General features: G+C 41.3%; 1 protein-coding gene across 3 annotated transcripts in view; it reads right to left on the bottom strand.

The window, feature by feature from the left end:
- The window catches only part of LDAH (lipid droplet associated hydrolase), a 112095-nt gene extending 99336 nt beyond the window's left edge, over positions 1–12759 (bottom strand). Inside the window, exon 1 of one of the 3 annotated variants that reach the window (XM_064411805.1) lies at positions 12626–12759. In XM_064411805.1, the coding sequence (XP_064267875.1) occupies positions 12626–12722 (97 nt within the window). In that variant the 5' untranslated portion in view covers positions 12723–12759. Of the gene's footprint in view, positions 1–11067; positions 11146–12369; positions 12528–12625 lie in introns of those variants that run through there. The other 2 variants (XM_064411807.1, XM_064411806.1) reach the window with 2 other exon arrangements.
- Positions 12760–17775: the final 5016 nt, after the last annotated feature.

Raw genomic sequence — 17775 nt, 5'->3', positions numbered from 1 at the left:
AAGCATAGTTAAAAATAACATTAGGCCTTTCAACTATTTTTACTTAGTGAAAAAGGACTATTCATTTTTGAGTACAAGGACAAAAATTCTATTTCCTAGTCAGTTTGTGAAATTTCAGGCATGTAAACCAAAGCCTGAAAGATCTACAAGGTCTGCTGCACTATTAAGTGGGGGGCACTGCCCTCACTAATAGTCACTGAAAAATTCTCAGTGCTACACAACTTAAAAGGAACAGATCTGACCGAAATTTTAAGTAATGACACTTGACAACATTAGAAAAGTACACCTGGCAAAACAACATTTCCTTACTTTCCCCAGTTTTAATCTGGGGTTTTGAAAGGTTTAAGGTAAAGAACAACCAATGCAGAAAAGACAGAAAATGTTTTGTTTTGAACTAACAAGTACCACCTTGAAAAAACCAGAATATAATACAAAAAGAAAACACTTCTGGAGGGAAGGGAGAAGTGTTCTTTAATACTGTCAATTACAGCACAATTATCTGGATGAAACCTTGTAGCCCCATCTGCCCATTTCACCCCAGCATCCCCAAAAAGAAGTTCTTTTAATGATTATGCAGACACCTTTACCACTTCATTGTTTGCCATGTCATTATCTAACTGGTAGTGACTGAAATCGAAGTAAAGTCAATTCTGCCGAAGTATAAAGAGGTACATTTTTAATGCATTATCCCTGCTTGTATTTCTTCATTATTTAAAGGTGAAAGAAGCCAAGAACAGTTTCAACAGAGAAATCCTGGTACATCAACAACCACAGTAAACATAAATTGTCACCCCTTTTCTGAGGTGTTTACAATCCAAGAAGCAAAAGTAACTAGTTCTTACGCAAGAAAGCAGGTTTAGGACAGTTTCTGATCATGAACCACTAAAATCTGTTGCATATTTTCATTTTGAATTGATTTCACACAACAAATCTAAATGGAAATCCCATTGACAACTGTTCATTCAGAAGAGGTATTTGCAACATTAAGGTCAAAAGTTAAGCAATAAGAACAGAAAACTGAGCAATACATTTTGGACTGGCACGGGAGGATTTTCAGGTTCACACAGACCTGGTGTGTAGCTTTGGTCCAGTGTTTAACTTAATTTCTAATTTCAAAAACACACAGTGTTGCAGTACCTGAAAGGAACACTGCACACTAGGGAAGAAATGGTTATTTGAAAAACTGCCTGTCTGAGACAATCCCAAATGGTTTCTTTGTACTAGATCTATGCAGTGTCTGAGGGATTTTTATTTATTTATTATTAGGTTTTTAACTTGCAACTTTATGGCCTTTGGTAATAAAAATGGACAGAAGAGAAAAACAGGGAAAATACAGTGGATATTCTCCCAGAATACTATTCATACCTGTTTCAAGATGTAGTCAGTAATAGCCAAAAATACCTCTTTCCTCCTTCTTAAATAAAGCTTTGAAGAACAGTATTTCTATTACAGGCATCTATCTTTGGCACAAATTGCCTGCATTTCCCCTAGAAATATCATTAGACGGTCTATCAACTTCCAAACAGATTTAACAGGCAGAGGTTTCAGGAGATGAGGCTCCTACTGGCTCTGTCAGCCCACAGAGAGAGCACAGTTTGTGCCACAGCAGCTCCAAGAATATTGAGGAGACAGAAGGACAAACTTGACTGGTGGGAGTTTCACAAGTGATCATGGAGAAAAGTAACAAGACTCAAAGAGATGCATCTACCTAGTATCAAAATTTCTGTTAGAATATCGAAATATGGGTTTCGATTCACAGGGCTGTAGCTCTAGATTAACACACCCTTTAACGTAGGTGTGTACCAGAAAACAAACTCCTGTTACAGGATACAGAACCTTAGGTGTCAGTACATGAACTGATTAGGGGAGTGACTGTGGGATCAGTTTCTTGGTTGCCACCTCCAGATTAGAAAAATCCTCTCCTGCTTAGCAAAGCCTATAGTAAAAACATATGAATACATGTGCACATGCAAACCAACACACGTATTTAGGTGTCTCCCTGCTGATCCAGAAGCCACCCACAGTCATTTTTTTAGACAAGAGTATCTGGAAACACAGTTATCCACAAAGGGCAGATTACCTCTGCCACAGGACCAATTCTTTCCATCTTTGGCTCAACTGACCCTAAAATAAAATGCTGATAGTAAAGCTAAGTGAACTTAGCTAATTATTTATGCCTCTTTCCGGATAACATATTTTAACTGCTCCATCCTACACTATTACTTGGACTTGACATTTTATCGCAAAGACAACTTGGAAATAACAAAATTTAATTGACACTTAAAGAGTGTTTAATAAAAGAGTTATCACAACTCAGACTAGCACCATGTAATAACGTAATCAGAGTAAATATATTGATATTTGACATATAAACTATTCGATCACAAGACAGGACAAACAGGTTGGTGTACCTATTCTGAAGCATGATGCTGTAGTGAAAGATGCAATGATAACCACAAGGGCAAAGGTAATAAAACAATGGTGGAACCAAAATAAGGGAGAAAGGACCACTGCAGCAGATTTGGCATAAAAGGTTCCAAAAATCATAAGAGACACACCCCAAGGTGTCCATGGCCAAGGCTACTGTGAGGCCAATCTCTATCCTTTCTGGTAAGCTACAATGACATTTATAAAAGCTACTCAGGAGAATGGTGGAATTCCTGGAAGTGTTAAAAAAATGTGTAGATGTGGCCCTTGGGGACATGGTTTAGTGATGAACACGGAAGTGCCAGGTTAACAGTCAGACTTGATGATCTTAGAGCTCTTTTTCAACTTTATCAATTCTATCACTGGAAAACATGTCTGGAAACTGCAAAAAAAGGCAACCACTGTGCCCATGTTAGAGTGTCCAGGGAGTTCTAGGCCAGTCAACCCCATCTCAGTTCACAGAAAGTTATATAAAAAAGAAAATCCTGCTCAAAGATGTACCCAAGAACATGAAACAAGCATTAATGCACCAGTGATGTCTTTCAAGGATCAGTGTTGGGCAATAATGTCCGATGTCTCCACTGAACACCTGCACACGGGACAGGAGCCACTCTCAGAAGGGTCCTGCAAAATGTCAGGGGGAGGAAGACTGAAACAACTGGAGGGCAGAGCTGCTATCCAAATGGACCCTGACAGGCTGGAAAGGTGGGAACTACATAAAAGCCAAGGGCAGATAGAAAGTCCTGCACCAAGAGGTCAGCAACCCAATGCAGGAACACAGACTGGGGGCTCAAAAGCTAGGAAGTGGCTTTCCAAATGAGACACAAATGATTTGCAAGCTGAAAATGAGTCAGTAATGAGCTCCTGTAACCATTAAGCTCAAGTGTATACAGGGCTGCACAAGGAATAGCCTGCAATCTTAGAATGCTTTTATCTTCTGCTGCTTGGCATTGGACCTTTCTGAGAAAAGACCTGGACTACATCTCAGGGATAACCTACGAAGTTGGATGCATATAAATTCATGAGACTGGACTAGATATACCACAAAATGTCAATTACAAGGATGCAGTTTATCAAAAACCACTGTAAATCAGTGGAGGTCTTGATGGTTAAGGATGGAAAGGTATTTAAAATCATAGCCATTTTCCAGCAGAAAAGGCAAGAAAGAGCACCCAAGGCACTATAGGCAGATCTGGCTCAGATGACTCCACAGGAAAAATCACAGGAGCATGCATTGTGTAAGTTCCTCTGATCACATAAAAGGAAGAGATGTTAATCAGAATAAGAGACCAGTCTGCCACGAACAAACCATACGAAGCAATGCAACTGCCCTAAATTATAAAATACCTGGCCACAAGAACGAAAGAAAATATGTAAATATGCACACTGAAAGAAAATATGTAAATATGCACACTACCTTATTAAGAATTTTGGCACTGTCTTCCACTGCATTCTCCTTTCTAGGCCAAGGAAATGCAGGCTGAATAAACTGACTTGCATAGTTTGAAAAGTAACTGAACAAGCTTAAAAGATAATTGCCTGCTGTCTGACAGCTGTCAAGTACTCTTGGGTCAATACTGGAGCCTGTAAAACTCAGGATTTTCATCAGAAACATACCTCCAACACGGAGCCCAGCTCTGTTCAACCCTGCCACATCAAGAACACAAGGAAACTTGGGAGGGTCAAGTAAATAACTAGGCTAGAGGAAAAGCTTTATGAACTGTGCTTTTTCACTCTCCATGCTGTAATCAAATAGCAACCTAGAGCCATTTGAAGGAGACCTGCAAAAGCAGCATAGCCAAACCTTTCTTTGCAATGGAAGATGGTAAAATGAGGCAACAGCCACAAGTTGTGTCTTGACACTCCCAAGGCATCATAAAAAAATAGTTGCTAAGAAGGCAATGGATGATCACTAGCAAGGCAGCAGAATGTCTCTTGGAGGTTTTTAAGACTCAGCTGGACAAAATGGTAATTTTGATCTCAACAGAAAGATGGACTAAGTTTTCTCCAGAGTTTTCCACAAATCAACAGTTTACAATTCTTATGGCCCTAAAACAGGAGAAAAAAAAAAGCAGGGGGTACAGCAAGGATCTCAAACAAGTTTTCTAGTACCTTAGTAAATGCAGAGTTTATTGAACACAGCCCAAGACAATAACTAAGTATTTAGATCAGAGAAAAGGAATCTAAACTAGACAGTCCCCCAAAAATATAGGAAACTAAAGTAGATGCATTCTATTGATTAGCTGTACCAGATTAAATAAAAAGGAACCCTGCCCTAATAGGTGATTTTATGTGACTGAATTCAACACTAGAATGTAAAAGAATAACTGGAAAAATAGCAAGATTCCTTCAGCTGCCTTCTACACTAAGGCTGTCACAATTTCTACATTATTCCCACAGGAAAACCATCCAGACCTGATGTAAGCTCTTTGATCAGCAGACTGGAACTTGCATGCTCATAGCTAGGAACTAGAAACGGACAGAGCGACCTGGTAAGAAAGGCAAAGAGGAACAAGGGAAGTGGGGATTTCATGATGTGAGAGATGAGGTACGACATGACACACGATGCCCAGATCTCATCAAAGATTTATCTGGATGAACAACAAACAATGGATGCCAGATTTTCTCAGGGAAAGCAATAAACACAGGCCAAATACTTTGCAAGCTGTTGTGACATCAGTCACAAATCTTGACCAATTCTGCATAAGAAAAGCAGCAGCAGCCAGTAGCACATAAAAATGAAACATTTCTTCATTGTACTTTCCAGCACAATTCTCTGTCAAAGTCATATATGACCCCCTTTCACAGTAGCTCTGAATTAGTAGATAAAAATTGTTAGGCATTATTTCTAAAAATGAACAAAGCTAAAAAATTAACACTGCAGACTCATTAGTCAAAGCAACATAGTTAAACAAAATAACACTGCTTTCCTCTAGGAAAGGAAGCCTTGTTTTCAGTGATCACTTGATGTGCTAGCAATACAATGCGTTCAATTTGTTTTGTTCCTGCCTCATTCCCCCATGCCACTCCCTCAAGGAGTAAAACTGCTGGGAGAGAGAATTTCACTGATGACTGTATAAAAATATCAGTGACACGTGGAATGGGGTACAGCTTACTCATGTTTAGGCTGTAATGATAAAAAGCTGAAGTGCAAAATGAAAACTGCTATCACTTCTCAAGTCTGAACCTGGTTCAGAGACAACTCATGGGGGACTGTGCAAAGACCTGAGCGAGAAACCTAGTTTTAAGAACTGTATCTACCTGCAAGACCTTGTAACATGATATTACCATTAATAATCTTGTAGCTATGACCAAGAAAGTGTGCACAGTCCTGGGGTTAGGGATGCAAGGAAAATAGTTTCTGGGAATCTAGTTTGTACCAGACAAGGTGTACATGTCACTGCCATTCATTCATTTATAATGAATGCAATTATTGAGACAGCTGTTCATCAAAGCAGGACAGGACTCACAAATCAAAAAATTGTTAGCTTAGAAAGATTCATTTGAGGACTCAAATCAGGAACAGATGGATTTCCAATCAACCTTATTCCAAAAAGGTGCTTTGCTCTGAAATTAATAATTTTATACAGTTTTGGAGTTCGGAAATCAAGAAATCAGAAAATATTTTCAGATCCCACAATGATACATTGGTCTGGCACAAAATTATTCAACAGATAAGATGATCAAAAACCCTGGGGAAATAGATTAAGAAGGCCCACCACAACTTTTAACCAATCTTTATATGTCACTGCGAGTTTTAGCTTCGATAAGTTCAGTGTGTACTAATGACTTAAAAAGAGCTTCTTTTAATTATCATAATGGAACTACTACAGTACTCTTGGCCGTGACTTCCTCGCTACTCTCAAGAAGGTGAAAAAGCAAATGAAAGACTTCCATGGGGACCAGGCACACTTATGAACCCTTATGAAAGCAGACACACCTCTGAAAGCATCAGCTGGTGGTCTACAGCACTTAACAGTCAGCAAGCAAATGTTTCACTACAGCTCTGGCAACAACACTAAGTTTGATGCTTGCCTCTTTCCCCTTTGGCAATCACAGACCTCCAGCTTAACAAAGGTCATAAAACCCCAGTTATGCTTGCCCAGTGCTCCGAGAGCAGAGTCCATGTCCTTTGTTACCAGCTAGATCAAAGCTCCTCCATTTCCCGTTGTAGTTTAACACTTGGCTGGAAACACAGAGCACTGGGGTGAGAGCGAGCGCAGAGGAAACCCTGAGAAGTTACCCTGGTGTGGCTGAGGGTCTCTGAGGCTCACACAATACCAGACCAAACAAATGTATCCAAAAGAATAAAGACACGGCTTTCTAAAAGTGGAGTGTGTTTTACCAAACACATTTCAGGATACAGTGGAAGAGATACTACATATCATGTCCTGCCATTCTATTTCATCACAACAAGATGGTAAATTTCACTTTTTCAAAAGTGAACTGTTTGTGAACTTCTGAGAGCTACCAATATGAAAATAATCCCAAATGAGTACAAGTTTTTTGTTTTCGTTTGTTTTTTTTTTTCTTTAAGTAACTTCATAAGCATAATTAAGGTTGGGAATCACAGAGATTACAAGAAAGTCGTAGCTATTCTCCCAGCAAATTCCTAATTTCCAGTCAATATGCAGGTCCGATGACAAAGCTAAGACTGTCCGTGACCTAAAATTAAATAACCATGAAAGTTGTTGCTTAAAGAAACAAATATACTCAAGGAAGTAATGATAGTTTCACTTGCATGAAAGCAAAGAGGATGGCTTCATTTGGTGTAATGTGAAGCATTTTCCAGAACAGAAAGTAGGATTTTGGGAAACCTTTTCGTCTCAAAGGAAGAAAAAGCTGTTCATTGGTGCACACTACTGAAATTTACTGGTGAAATAATGTAACTTTCAAAGATCGCTTTCCCTCCAAATACTGCATTAAAGTACTGGATCCAGAGAAAAATGGGGCTTTTAAAACTGAAATCTCACAGGGGAATAAACAGAAGGTAGCAGGCATGAATAACATGCAGGTATAATAAATATACTTTATATTCTGAGACTAAACTGCAATGCTAGCAAAACCTCAGTCAAACAGAATATCTATGTGAAAGAACATAAAAAGCTGCTGCTGAAGTACAATGACTACATGGCAAGAAAGGTTTCCAGGGAAAAAAACAAAACTATGCCAGGTCTCTTCTGACCAACAAATTTCAAAGACACCTGTCAAAAGTACCTTGCAAATAAACTTTCCCAGCTGCCCATTGCATTAGAAAGTCAAAGGGAAAATAAATCACGTTGGAATGGATAGCATGAAAAAATTGTAACAGTAAACAGTAACTTGTTTATTAGAATTATGTTGAACATCAGTATTTTGGGAGGCAGTGGTCAAAACTGAAATGTAACACCACAATTACAGACAGGGTTAAAACTTCACCTAAGTTAGAGGTGGGAATGTCACACACCATGAACAAGAACCCATCATGCTTATGTTTGGATACAGAGAGAAGAAACATCCCTGGTCTCTAAACTTCAGCACAAATCACCACACAAACCAAAGCATGTTCAAAAGTGAACAGTTATGTGAATTATGGGAAGAAGACATGGCCTCTCACAGGGTATTGCTTCAAAGAAGAGAGAGAAATATCAAAATATGCTAAAAAAAAGTGAACAACAGGTTATCAAGGACACATGGACAAGAAGACACTGTAAATAGCATTGAGAAAGAGGAAATATATACATGCAAATAAGTCTGCTTGTGGTCTGAGAGTTTGGGAGAAAACCATTGCTCACGAAACAAAGATGATGCTTCTTTACCATGTGGTTCCTACTATCCCTAGGGAAAATGAAAACTTTTCAAAAGAAAAAAAAAAGTCAAGAAACTATTTGGCTCTTCAACCATATGTTCTACGCTAATATTTTTTCTCCTACATCAAAAGAACTACAGGTCCCACATTTCTGTTGGACAGATGTTTAAGTAATACAGGTAATGTGCCCAACATTCAATGAAACATTGAATTGCAACAATTTAAAGTAAAAGCAACCTACATATTCACTTAAACCACAGCTCCCAGGAGTTAAGCATTTGAAGAAACGTCCATCTTTCAGCAGCAATAATAACAGGCAAAAGCAGAAAAAAGCTAATCTCTTTCACCTTACATTCGGTAACTCCTTTTCCACCTCCTATGAGAGTAAGATTGACTACTTCATGGACATCACTATTCTTGCATTACATGACCAGAGAAAAGAAAAGTTCAAAGACCATAATGAATACTAGCAAGAAGCAGATATCAAATTAAAAAAAAAAAAGTCCACAAGTACATTTATCATCACACTGCCCTTGATCTGGCTTCCCCCATCCTTTCCTATGCTGTTCAGCATAAGTCTTCCCACAGAGCTATCCCTTATTTATTTCTTTCGTCCATATTTCCATGTTAGTTATTCTCCTTTAACCCAAAATATGCTCCAAATTCTAAACACTTTTTTCTTCTCATTTTATTATTTCAACTTGTGTATGTTCTTATATCAAGTGTTTATCCCACCTTCAGCTTAGCTTTCCAGCTGCTGCTGGTTTTCTTGCTTTCTAATAAGGACAAAAAAGAATTAGTCAAAATCCCATCAACTCATAGTAGACCAACTTCCTAGTCACAGCTGCATTCTCCAGTAACCTCTCAACCTGTGCTTGCTGCTTACAACCTCCTCATGTTTCCTGCAGCAGCTGTACATTCTGATACTCATCCACTCACCTAAACAGGTTAGCAAGGCAGTGCAATCAGAGACGTGACAACAAACTGCACAGAGCTCTGTGCAAAGGACACAGAAGTCAAACAGGAGAAGCAATGATCAGGAGACTTGAATAACAGGAGCATTAGATCCCTTTCTGAGTCACTATTGCAATATAATTGTCTGCACTACTGATGTGAGGCCTGGAGTCCGAGTCCTTCCCAGTAAGAAGCACTGGTTCTGCTCATGAGGAGGGCAGGACAGGGAACTGAACAGCCAGGTGGACACAGTGGTGCAGGAGCCAGAAAGTTTCTCCAGAACCACTGCTGCAGGAAGGCCCACACATGCCAGTGCTCTGACACACAGACCTACAGTTCCAGTCACAAGAGGATCCAAAGACAATTCACCATGCTGGGAAAACTGCAGCTTGCTCCTCACCACACCAGTAACCCCTGAAGTTACTCTATTACAGCATTTTGCACAAGGGCCCAGCTCCTCCCTCAAGATAATTGCTAAATCCTGATAAGTCATGACTTTGAACAAATACTTACAGGAACAAAGCCTGTGGTCATCACAGCTTCACATAAGAACCCAGTTATCACCTGATATTCATTCCAAACTTCAGACTCTGCAAAAATTTGTCTCACAAGTGTTTTGTTGGGTTTTTTTAAAACTAAAGATTTGAATAAAGAATTAGTCTAAACAAAGGACAATGGGAACAGGATCTAAACAGAAGCTAGAGAAGAGATGGAAAAAGGAAAGAACCAAGTGAACAGCACGGTAGCAGCAGGAGGAAGCAAAAATACTGAAAGAAAGAAACAAGGACAATGATGAAATAAACCCTGCCAAACCTGAAGTTGTAGCATCGCTGGTTAGACACTGTTCTGGCACATCAGGATTACCTAACACATGGTAACAAGGTGCTGTCACACTACATGAGCTGGCTGTGCAACCCAGTGAGCTGAACAAGCAGTTCTCATTCATTTCACCAGCGACTGTGTAGTCAGGCTTGTATTCAGTGGGAAAACATTGATTTGTTTCATGCCTAATTGTTCTTTAAGCTCACACATTTCATATTACACCTTTTTTTTCCTATTATAACTATTCTTTTAACAGAATAATTTACTTTACCCAGTATAACCTGTTTACAAGCCTCACAAGACATCTAAATGTCATCATTCAACATGTAAGCTGGAATCCAATGTTGTCAAACATTTCACTGGGAATTCAGTGTCTACACAGCAGTTTGTCAGGACCAGAAAAACACAGTCACATTGCTATTAAGAGCATGCCTGAATTAAGAAAGTGGAAATTACCTGTTCTTCATATCCTGCAAACATGTTTTCTGTACAAATGCACACACAGCATGCTCTGAAGCTGAAACCTTGAAATTCTGATTCTAATACTCAATAAAAATAACCTCAACATCATCCAAAATCAGGACCACCCCATTTTCCAGACAAGGTGCCCTCATTATAACAAACCACAAGAATAGGAAAATAAAGTTTCATTTAAACGAAATCAAAGTTATCCATTAAAAACAAACAAAAACCAGCACTGAAAACAGTACAATTAGGAAGCTGTAGGGTAAATGTTGTCAAATTTACTTATAAGCTCTTTGGCTTGGCCAGTCATATTGGAAATTTTATTTTACCATTACACATACACAATTTATTGTAATTGTCCTTGTGAATCAAACAAAACAGATGATGCTATGTAGAAGTAGCAGGAAGTGTGTCGAAAACCAAGAGATGTTAGTGAGTTAGTGGAATTTTGACCCACAGAACTACTTGAGGCTGAATGTTTGGAAGACTAGATCTACCTATGGGTCAAAGGCAAAGCTGATGGAGAAATCCAGTGGCTCTTTAAGACCTCAGTACATCTATTCCAGAAAGTTCCTGGACTGCACTTTATTGCAAGTTGAGTGCATACTCACAGAGTGGGACTAGGTAAAGAAGAATCATACAAGCTTTGACTGTTTTGATATAAACCTTGTAGTAATTCCATGATGGAAAGTATAAAGTCTTAGTGTTGTCGCTTACCCAGGTCTGTAAATGTGTGACCACTTCCCTCATTGACATCATAAACAAGTGTCACAAGAAAATAGGAAGCTGCAGTAATCACAATTAATAACTGAAGGCTTCTAGTCTCAGAGGCACACAGAATACAGATTCATATCCAGATTCTGACACAGGCCCATGCAGATGGACTCTCAGGCCTTAACTGGGTACCATAAGGTCCCAGAGGGCCAGGAGTATACAACACCTAAAAAAATAAGAGTCTGCATAATTAAAGTCTTTAATACTATAGTTAAGTTGCAAGAAAATAAGCTGTTTCTTCATTTTTGCAACGCAACAAAAAATGTACCACTAAGAAAGCTCTCAACAACTGTCATGCCTCAAATAGCCCTTCATCATTGCCCTAATTTCTTTCACTGCACATTTCCATTCCAGCATTTACTTGTTTCCTGAACCTGCTGCTCACCCCGTCTGGCACAGGCACCTCTTCTCTTGTGTAGTAAACACAGGCGTGAGGGTGGGTGCTGACAGTGACGATGCCCTGGCACCAGCAGTGACAGCAAACCTGACAGCCAGCAGGCTCCTGAGAGAGGGTGTGAGCCTGCAGGACTCCCTGCTTTTCCAAAGCAGCACCTCCTCTACTAAAATACGCCTCTTTCCACTTAAAAAATCTCACCTCACCTCCAGCTTTTAAGAATTTGTAATCTTATTTTCCTCTTTTACTATTTATAGGCCCTTCAGGTCACAGACTTTTCCCACATTTCTTGTTTTATAACACGCCACCAAGATAACAAGCATCACTCAGCTCCGAGAGATGCTTCACAGGAACAAGCGCTAACACAGAGAAAAAACACCCCGAACAGCATCACCTCAGTTATTTTCTGGAAAAGAAGACACCACTTAGGACTCGTTTCACGAAGTCTCCTCCATGAAAAACAAGTCAAGGGAGCACGCACGAAGCGCTTCTTTCTGCATGGGAAGTGTCAGTCCATCCTCAAGCGCACGCCTAAGAGATCACCAGCGTTATTCGCTGCAAGGGCTCTGTTACAGACCTGACACAGACACAGCCGGGCGGGCGGCACCTCCCTGCTGGGCGAGGCTGCGGGTCAGCCCCGCACGGCGGCGGGGGGTCAGGGCCCGCGGGCTCGGGGCGGCTCTCGGAGCCAGCACAGGGACAGGGGAAGCAGGGGACGGCAGGGCAGGGCCGCTGCGGCACTTACCTTCCCCGCTGGCAGGCTCCCCGGCTGGCGGCACGGCGGCGGCCGGCGCTGTCTCTGCCGACACCGGGCGGAAGCAGCCGGCGAGGAGGGGCCGGGCCGCTCCTTCCGCCGGGGCCGCGGGGCGCGCTGAGGGCGGGCCCGGCCCGCCCCCCGCCGCCCGCGCCGTGAGGGCGGCGGCTGCGACCCCCCTGAGGGAGGGGACCCGTCTTCCCACCCAGCCCTCCCTACCCGGCCCTTCCTACACAGCCCTGCTCACCCGGCGTCAGGCGCCCGCCACCCGCTTGGGAATGGCAGGAGCGAGAGGGGAGGTCGTCCCGGGACGCGCGGCTTGGGGGTTTCCTTCTGCCTGTCATTCGCTCTTTCTCACCGGTCACGGTTTCTTTGGGAATTCTGGCAAAGGAGAAAAGGAATAGGTAGTTTTTAAAGAGCAAAATGAATTGGTGCTTAAAAAACGGCAGAGAAAAGGGTAGCGAAGTGCAAGCTTATGCTTCAGCGTGTTTGAAGGCTAGAATTATAGAATCACCAAGGTTGAATCATCCGGTCCAACCATCAGCCCAGTGCTGCCGCTGCAAGATCCACTAAACCACATCAACCCGGCACCAGATCCAAGACACCTCCTAAACACCCCCAAGGACGGTGACTCCAGCACCTCCCTGGGTAGCCTAATCCAGTGCCTGACCACTCTATCTGTGAATTTTTTTCTATTATCTAATCTGGATCTCCCCTCTCTGTTGAAGGCCATTTCCTCTGGTCCTTTCACTATAGGCATAGCAGAAGAGACCACCCTCTTCCTCACTACCACCTTCTGTCAGGTGGCTTTAGAGAGCAAAGAGATCCACCCTGAGCTCCCTCAGCTGTTCCTCATAATACCTCACAATGTTTTCTGGACCTTTCATAAGCCTTGTTGCTCTTTGCTGAAAACGCTCCAGCACATCTTTTTAAAATCAGGGGCTCAAAACTGAGCACACTGCTGGAGGTGCAGCCTCACCAGGGTCTAGTCTGGCAGCATTGTTCTTGATGTGGGCCAAGATGCCGCTGGCCTTCTTGGCCACCTGGGCATGTTCCTGCCTCATATTGAGCCTGCTGTCATCCAGCATCCCAAGAGGAAACTGGACCAGAGCACCGGGACTATAGCAACACACTAAATCACATTCCTCCCCACTCAAAAAAAAAATTTAAAAATTATTATGTTTTAAGGATCAACTTGCAAAAGAACGCCATGCAACTAGCAACAGGACAGGAAGACATCATCTTAAGCTGTGCCAGGGGAAGTTTAGGTTGGACATTAGGAAGAAATTCTTCACAGAAAGGATGATTAGACCTCAGAATGGTCTGCCCAGGGAGGTGGAGTCACCATCCATGGAGGTGTTTAAGGAAAGACTGGGCATGGCAGTCTGTGCCACGGCTGAGTTGACATGCTGCTGTTAGGTCATAGGTCGGACTCAATGATCTCAGAGGTCTTTTCCAACCTAATTGATTCTTTGATTATGTGAAGATAGTAAAAGTAACAGTAAATTTTTTCTAAGCACCTGTCACAGAGTCTGCATGCCTGCTGGGTAAGGTGTGAAAGGAGCTCAGAGAAGATGTAATGAATAAACTAAACCCCATGCTTATCAGAGAGAAGCTCAGGGAGCTTGTCATACTAAAATGCTGCTTTTTGGGTAGAAGTGTTGGAAGAGATGTTTCCAGTTGAAGCCAGGGTGGCAGGTAAATGGAATAGTAGAAAATTGGCAAGATTGGATGGTGTTATTCAGGAGTTACACAGGGATTTGGGCATGAAGCAGCTGGACTATGTAATCACATGCTACAGGAGGTGCTGGAGGACTGGGCAGTACTGCCTGTAGCCAAAACCTGAGCAGCTTCAAAAGGAGTCCCTAAGGTTGGTAAGCATGTTGATCAAATCAGTGGGAAGAATAACAAAAAGAAGTGGAACAGGAACAGGAACAGGAATAGGAATAGAAATAGGAATAGGAATGCACTTGAGAACCACCAGCTTTATTTTCTGTGGAGGGACATGGCACCTCAGAAATGTGTGGGACTCTTTGGAGGAGCCAAGTGACCTCATCTGCCAAGGCAAACCAGGCCAATGAACACAGAATCATAGAATCATAGAATCCTGAGTTGGAAGGGACACATCTGTATCATAATGTTAAATTCCTAGCTCTGGACAGGAGGCTCCAAGAATCCCACCAAGTGCCTGAGAGCATTGTTCAAATGCTTCTGGAGCTCTGTCAGCCTTGGTGCTGTGAGCACTGCCCTGGGGAGCTGTTCCAGTGCCCAAACACCCTCTGGGGGAAGAACTTTTTCCTAACATCCAACCTAAACCTTCCATGGCTCAGCTTCCTGCCATTCCCTTGGGCCCTGTCACTGGTCACAAGAGAAAGAAAGATTGGTGCCTGCCCCTTGGCTTCTCCTCATGGTGATGTTGAAGACTCCAACAAGGTCTCCCCTCAGTCTATTCTCCAGGCTGAACAAGCCCAGTGACCTCAGTTGCTCTCATATGGCTTTCCCTCTAGACCTTCACCGTATTTGTAGCCCTCCTTTGGACACTTTCTAATACCTATGTGTCTTTTTTATGTTGTGGTATCCAAAATTGCACACAGGACTCAAGGTGAGGCTGTACCAGTGCAGACCAGACCGGGACAATCACCTCCCTTGCCTGGCTGGCAATACTTGTGGTGCACCAGGCATGTTTGGCCCTCCTGGTTTGGGCAAGAATTTTCATTAAAGGTTTTTAGAAGATTCAGGAATCATGTTTTATTGAGCCACCCAAGATTTGAGCCCCTCAAGATTTGACTCAAACTGCAATTTGTTTTGGTTGTTAATCAGCAGCTATAGCGAGACAGTTATAATTAAGCAATTGCATTGTTAACGTTGCATGCTTGGCTAATCTGTTGTTAAGGAAAAGGGAAGACAATCCCAAGATGAAGGAGCTGTCTGGATGACAGCCACCAGGAGTAAAGTCAGCAGAACTGAGCAGTAACTGAGGGAAAGTTAAGTCCAGCAGTAGAAAATAATGAGAATCAGCTTATTGACCACTTACTCTGAACAGACTCCAAATTCAAATGGAGGGAAGAGCTGTGCATGTGGACTAATTATCATGAGAAACAAGAGTTATAACTAGCATATAAGGTGTGTGAGTGCTAATTAATGAAAAAGTTGTGTAACGCAGATGGCATTGTTGGCTAAAGCATATAAATAGTGTACAGTTTTGATGACTGGGGAGCCAGCCTTTTGTGTCTTACAAGCTCCTTACTTTCCACAAACTCGAAACAAAAATTGGAGTACTTCACCTCAGTGTGTGAATTGGTGGTGTGCGCTGGTGAACAAGCTCAATGAGATAAAATTACAACCTTCAGCTAGGTGGATACTTAGTAGAAAGGATAGAAAAGAAAGGTTCGGAATTGATTATTGTCTTTTCAATGGATTGTGTAACAGGTAGGACTTAAAAGAAGTTTGTCTGAAGGTCAGTACTGTTCAACACAGGCATAAATAGTCTGGGAAAAGGGGTGGACAGTGAAGTAGTAAAATCTGTTGTTCACACTGAGTTATTTAGATTTAAGAAAAATTGTCAGGTTGCAGAAGGACTTCTTGATTCCTTCTGAGCAATAAAATGATGGACATGTTGACATGTGAGATAATGCTGATTATTTAAACGGAATATAAAGCCTAGTGCTTCCAAAATCAGGTAATATTTAGTAGCCATTGGGAATGCCGTGATCCTTACTCTGTGTGATGGTGACGTGCTCTCTGCTTGGATGGGACTGCAGTTACTATCTCTCAGAAAGAGTACAGTAAATCTACAAAAGATATGGAAAATGTGACAAGATTTTTCTCAGATCTGAAATTCCTCCACATAGTAAGTAAAAAGTAAAATGGAAATTGGAAGACAAGCTAATGAGAAAAGTAGCTTGGGGAAATAATGACAATGGTTTTTGAAACCAAGCTGAATGGACAGTAATTCCTCATTGTAATTTCTAATGCAAAACCTTTGGAAAACAAATTAAGCTAATAGGCAGCAGTCAAAACAAAAAGAATTTTAAGTAATCTTGAACTTCATTGGAAATGTCACAGATTCCTAAAATTTCACAGGAATTTGCAAAAAGATAAGGCAGATTTATGGAAAGAAAATCTATCAGGGGCTGTTAAACGTGAGAATACTCTACAAAGGCTCAGGGTAGCCCTGAGAGCTGTCACTCTGCCAGAACTTGCACCAGGGAAATAGCCCAGTGCCCTTTCCTTGGCACAGCTGTTGGAGGCTGTTAAAGACAGGATGGACTTTTGGCCTGATCTGATACAGTTTTCATGTTCCTATTTGCAAGTAACATAGCTTTTTTTCTGAGGTTCACATCAAATCCTTCAGGTAATTTCTTATTCCAGAACTCAGTTTGTCTAATGTGTGAATATATAAAAGAACCACTGAGGTGCTTGATGTATTGTTGATCAGAGTACATTTTATTAAACTGTTAATAAAATTGGTTTGTCAGCAGCAGGTTAGCTCATGTGTGATATTAAAATAATGAATGCATACATTTCTTTTGATATGAACTAGAGTTGGTAAGTTACTGTAGTGAAGTCACAAAAAGCTCTTTCACTTTGTAGAAGAGGCGGTTTGCCTGGTTTGTGTGCAAATGGAAAGTTTAGATAGGAAAATGTCATTTTTCCACATCTTCTTGGAAAAAAATGAACTTGACATAGTGTTAATTGTGTCATTGTACCCAATATTGTGAGTACATGCTGACCTTATGCCTTTGAGTTATGTTCCTATCATGAATGGCAGCAGTAACATTTTTGTAGGTATTCCTGTACTATAAGACTAAAAAAGACAACTGCAAGGTTTTGGAATCAGAAGTTGATTGGAGGTTGTATATATTATGTGTATGTATATAATATTACTTTCATATGCTTTTTTTTTTTTTTTTTAAATATATAAATCCACAGTACAGCAAACACAAAACTTGGAGCATGTGAATGAACTAACATACAGCAATGGTCCCAGAGTTTCTGGACATGCATAGGCTTGCTTAAACAAACAGTATCCTGGAAAATAGTGATGTTAAAGTGGCTCACATACATAAAAAAATTTGGTAGATCAGGCTGGAATACAATAAATATGTTTAAGGACTTGTTTAATTCAGGCATAGGGAAAAAAAAATTATGTTATGAAAGCTTGGGGTGGCGCTTTACAAGGTCAGATTTTCATGAGTATTTGGCATTACTTCCCTGGTTATGTTTTTACTGCTACATGAAACAGGACCAGTGAGTGTCCTTTAGTGCTGAACCACTCGTTGTTCAGATTGGTCAAGCATTACCCTGTTCTGGACCTGTGAACACTCTGATGAACAGTCCTGGGTGCATTCCAGGGCATGGACTTGCACCAGAAGCCATGTTGAGTAGTCAGGATGA

This window comes from Passer domesticus, chromosome 3, assembly GCF_036417665.1.
Source record: "Passer domesticus isolate bPasDom1 chromosome 3, bPasDom1.hap1, whole genome shotgun sequence".
NCBI lineage: Eukaryota > Metazoa > Chordata > Aves > Passeriformes > Passeridae > Passer > Passer domesticus.
This window is presented reverse-complemented; position numbering and strand designations above follow the sequence as displayed.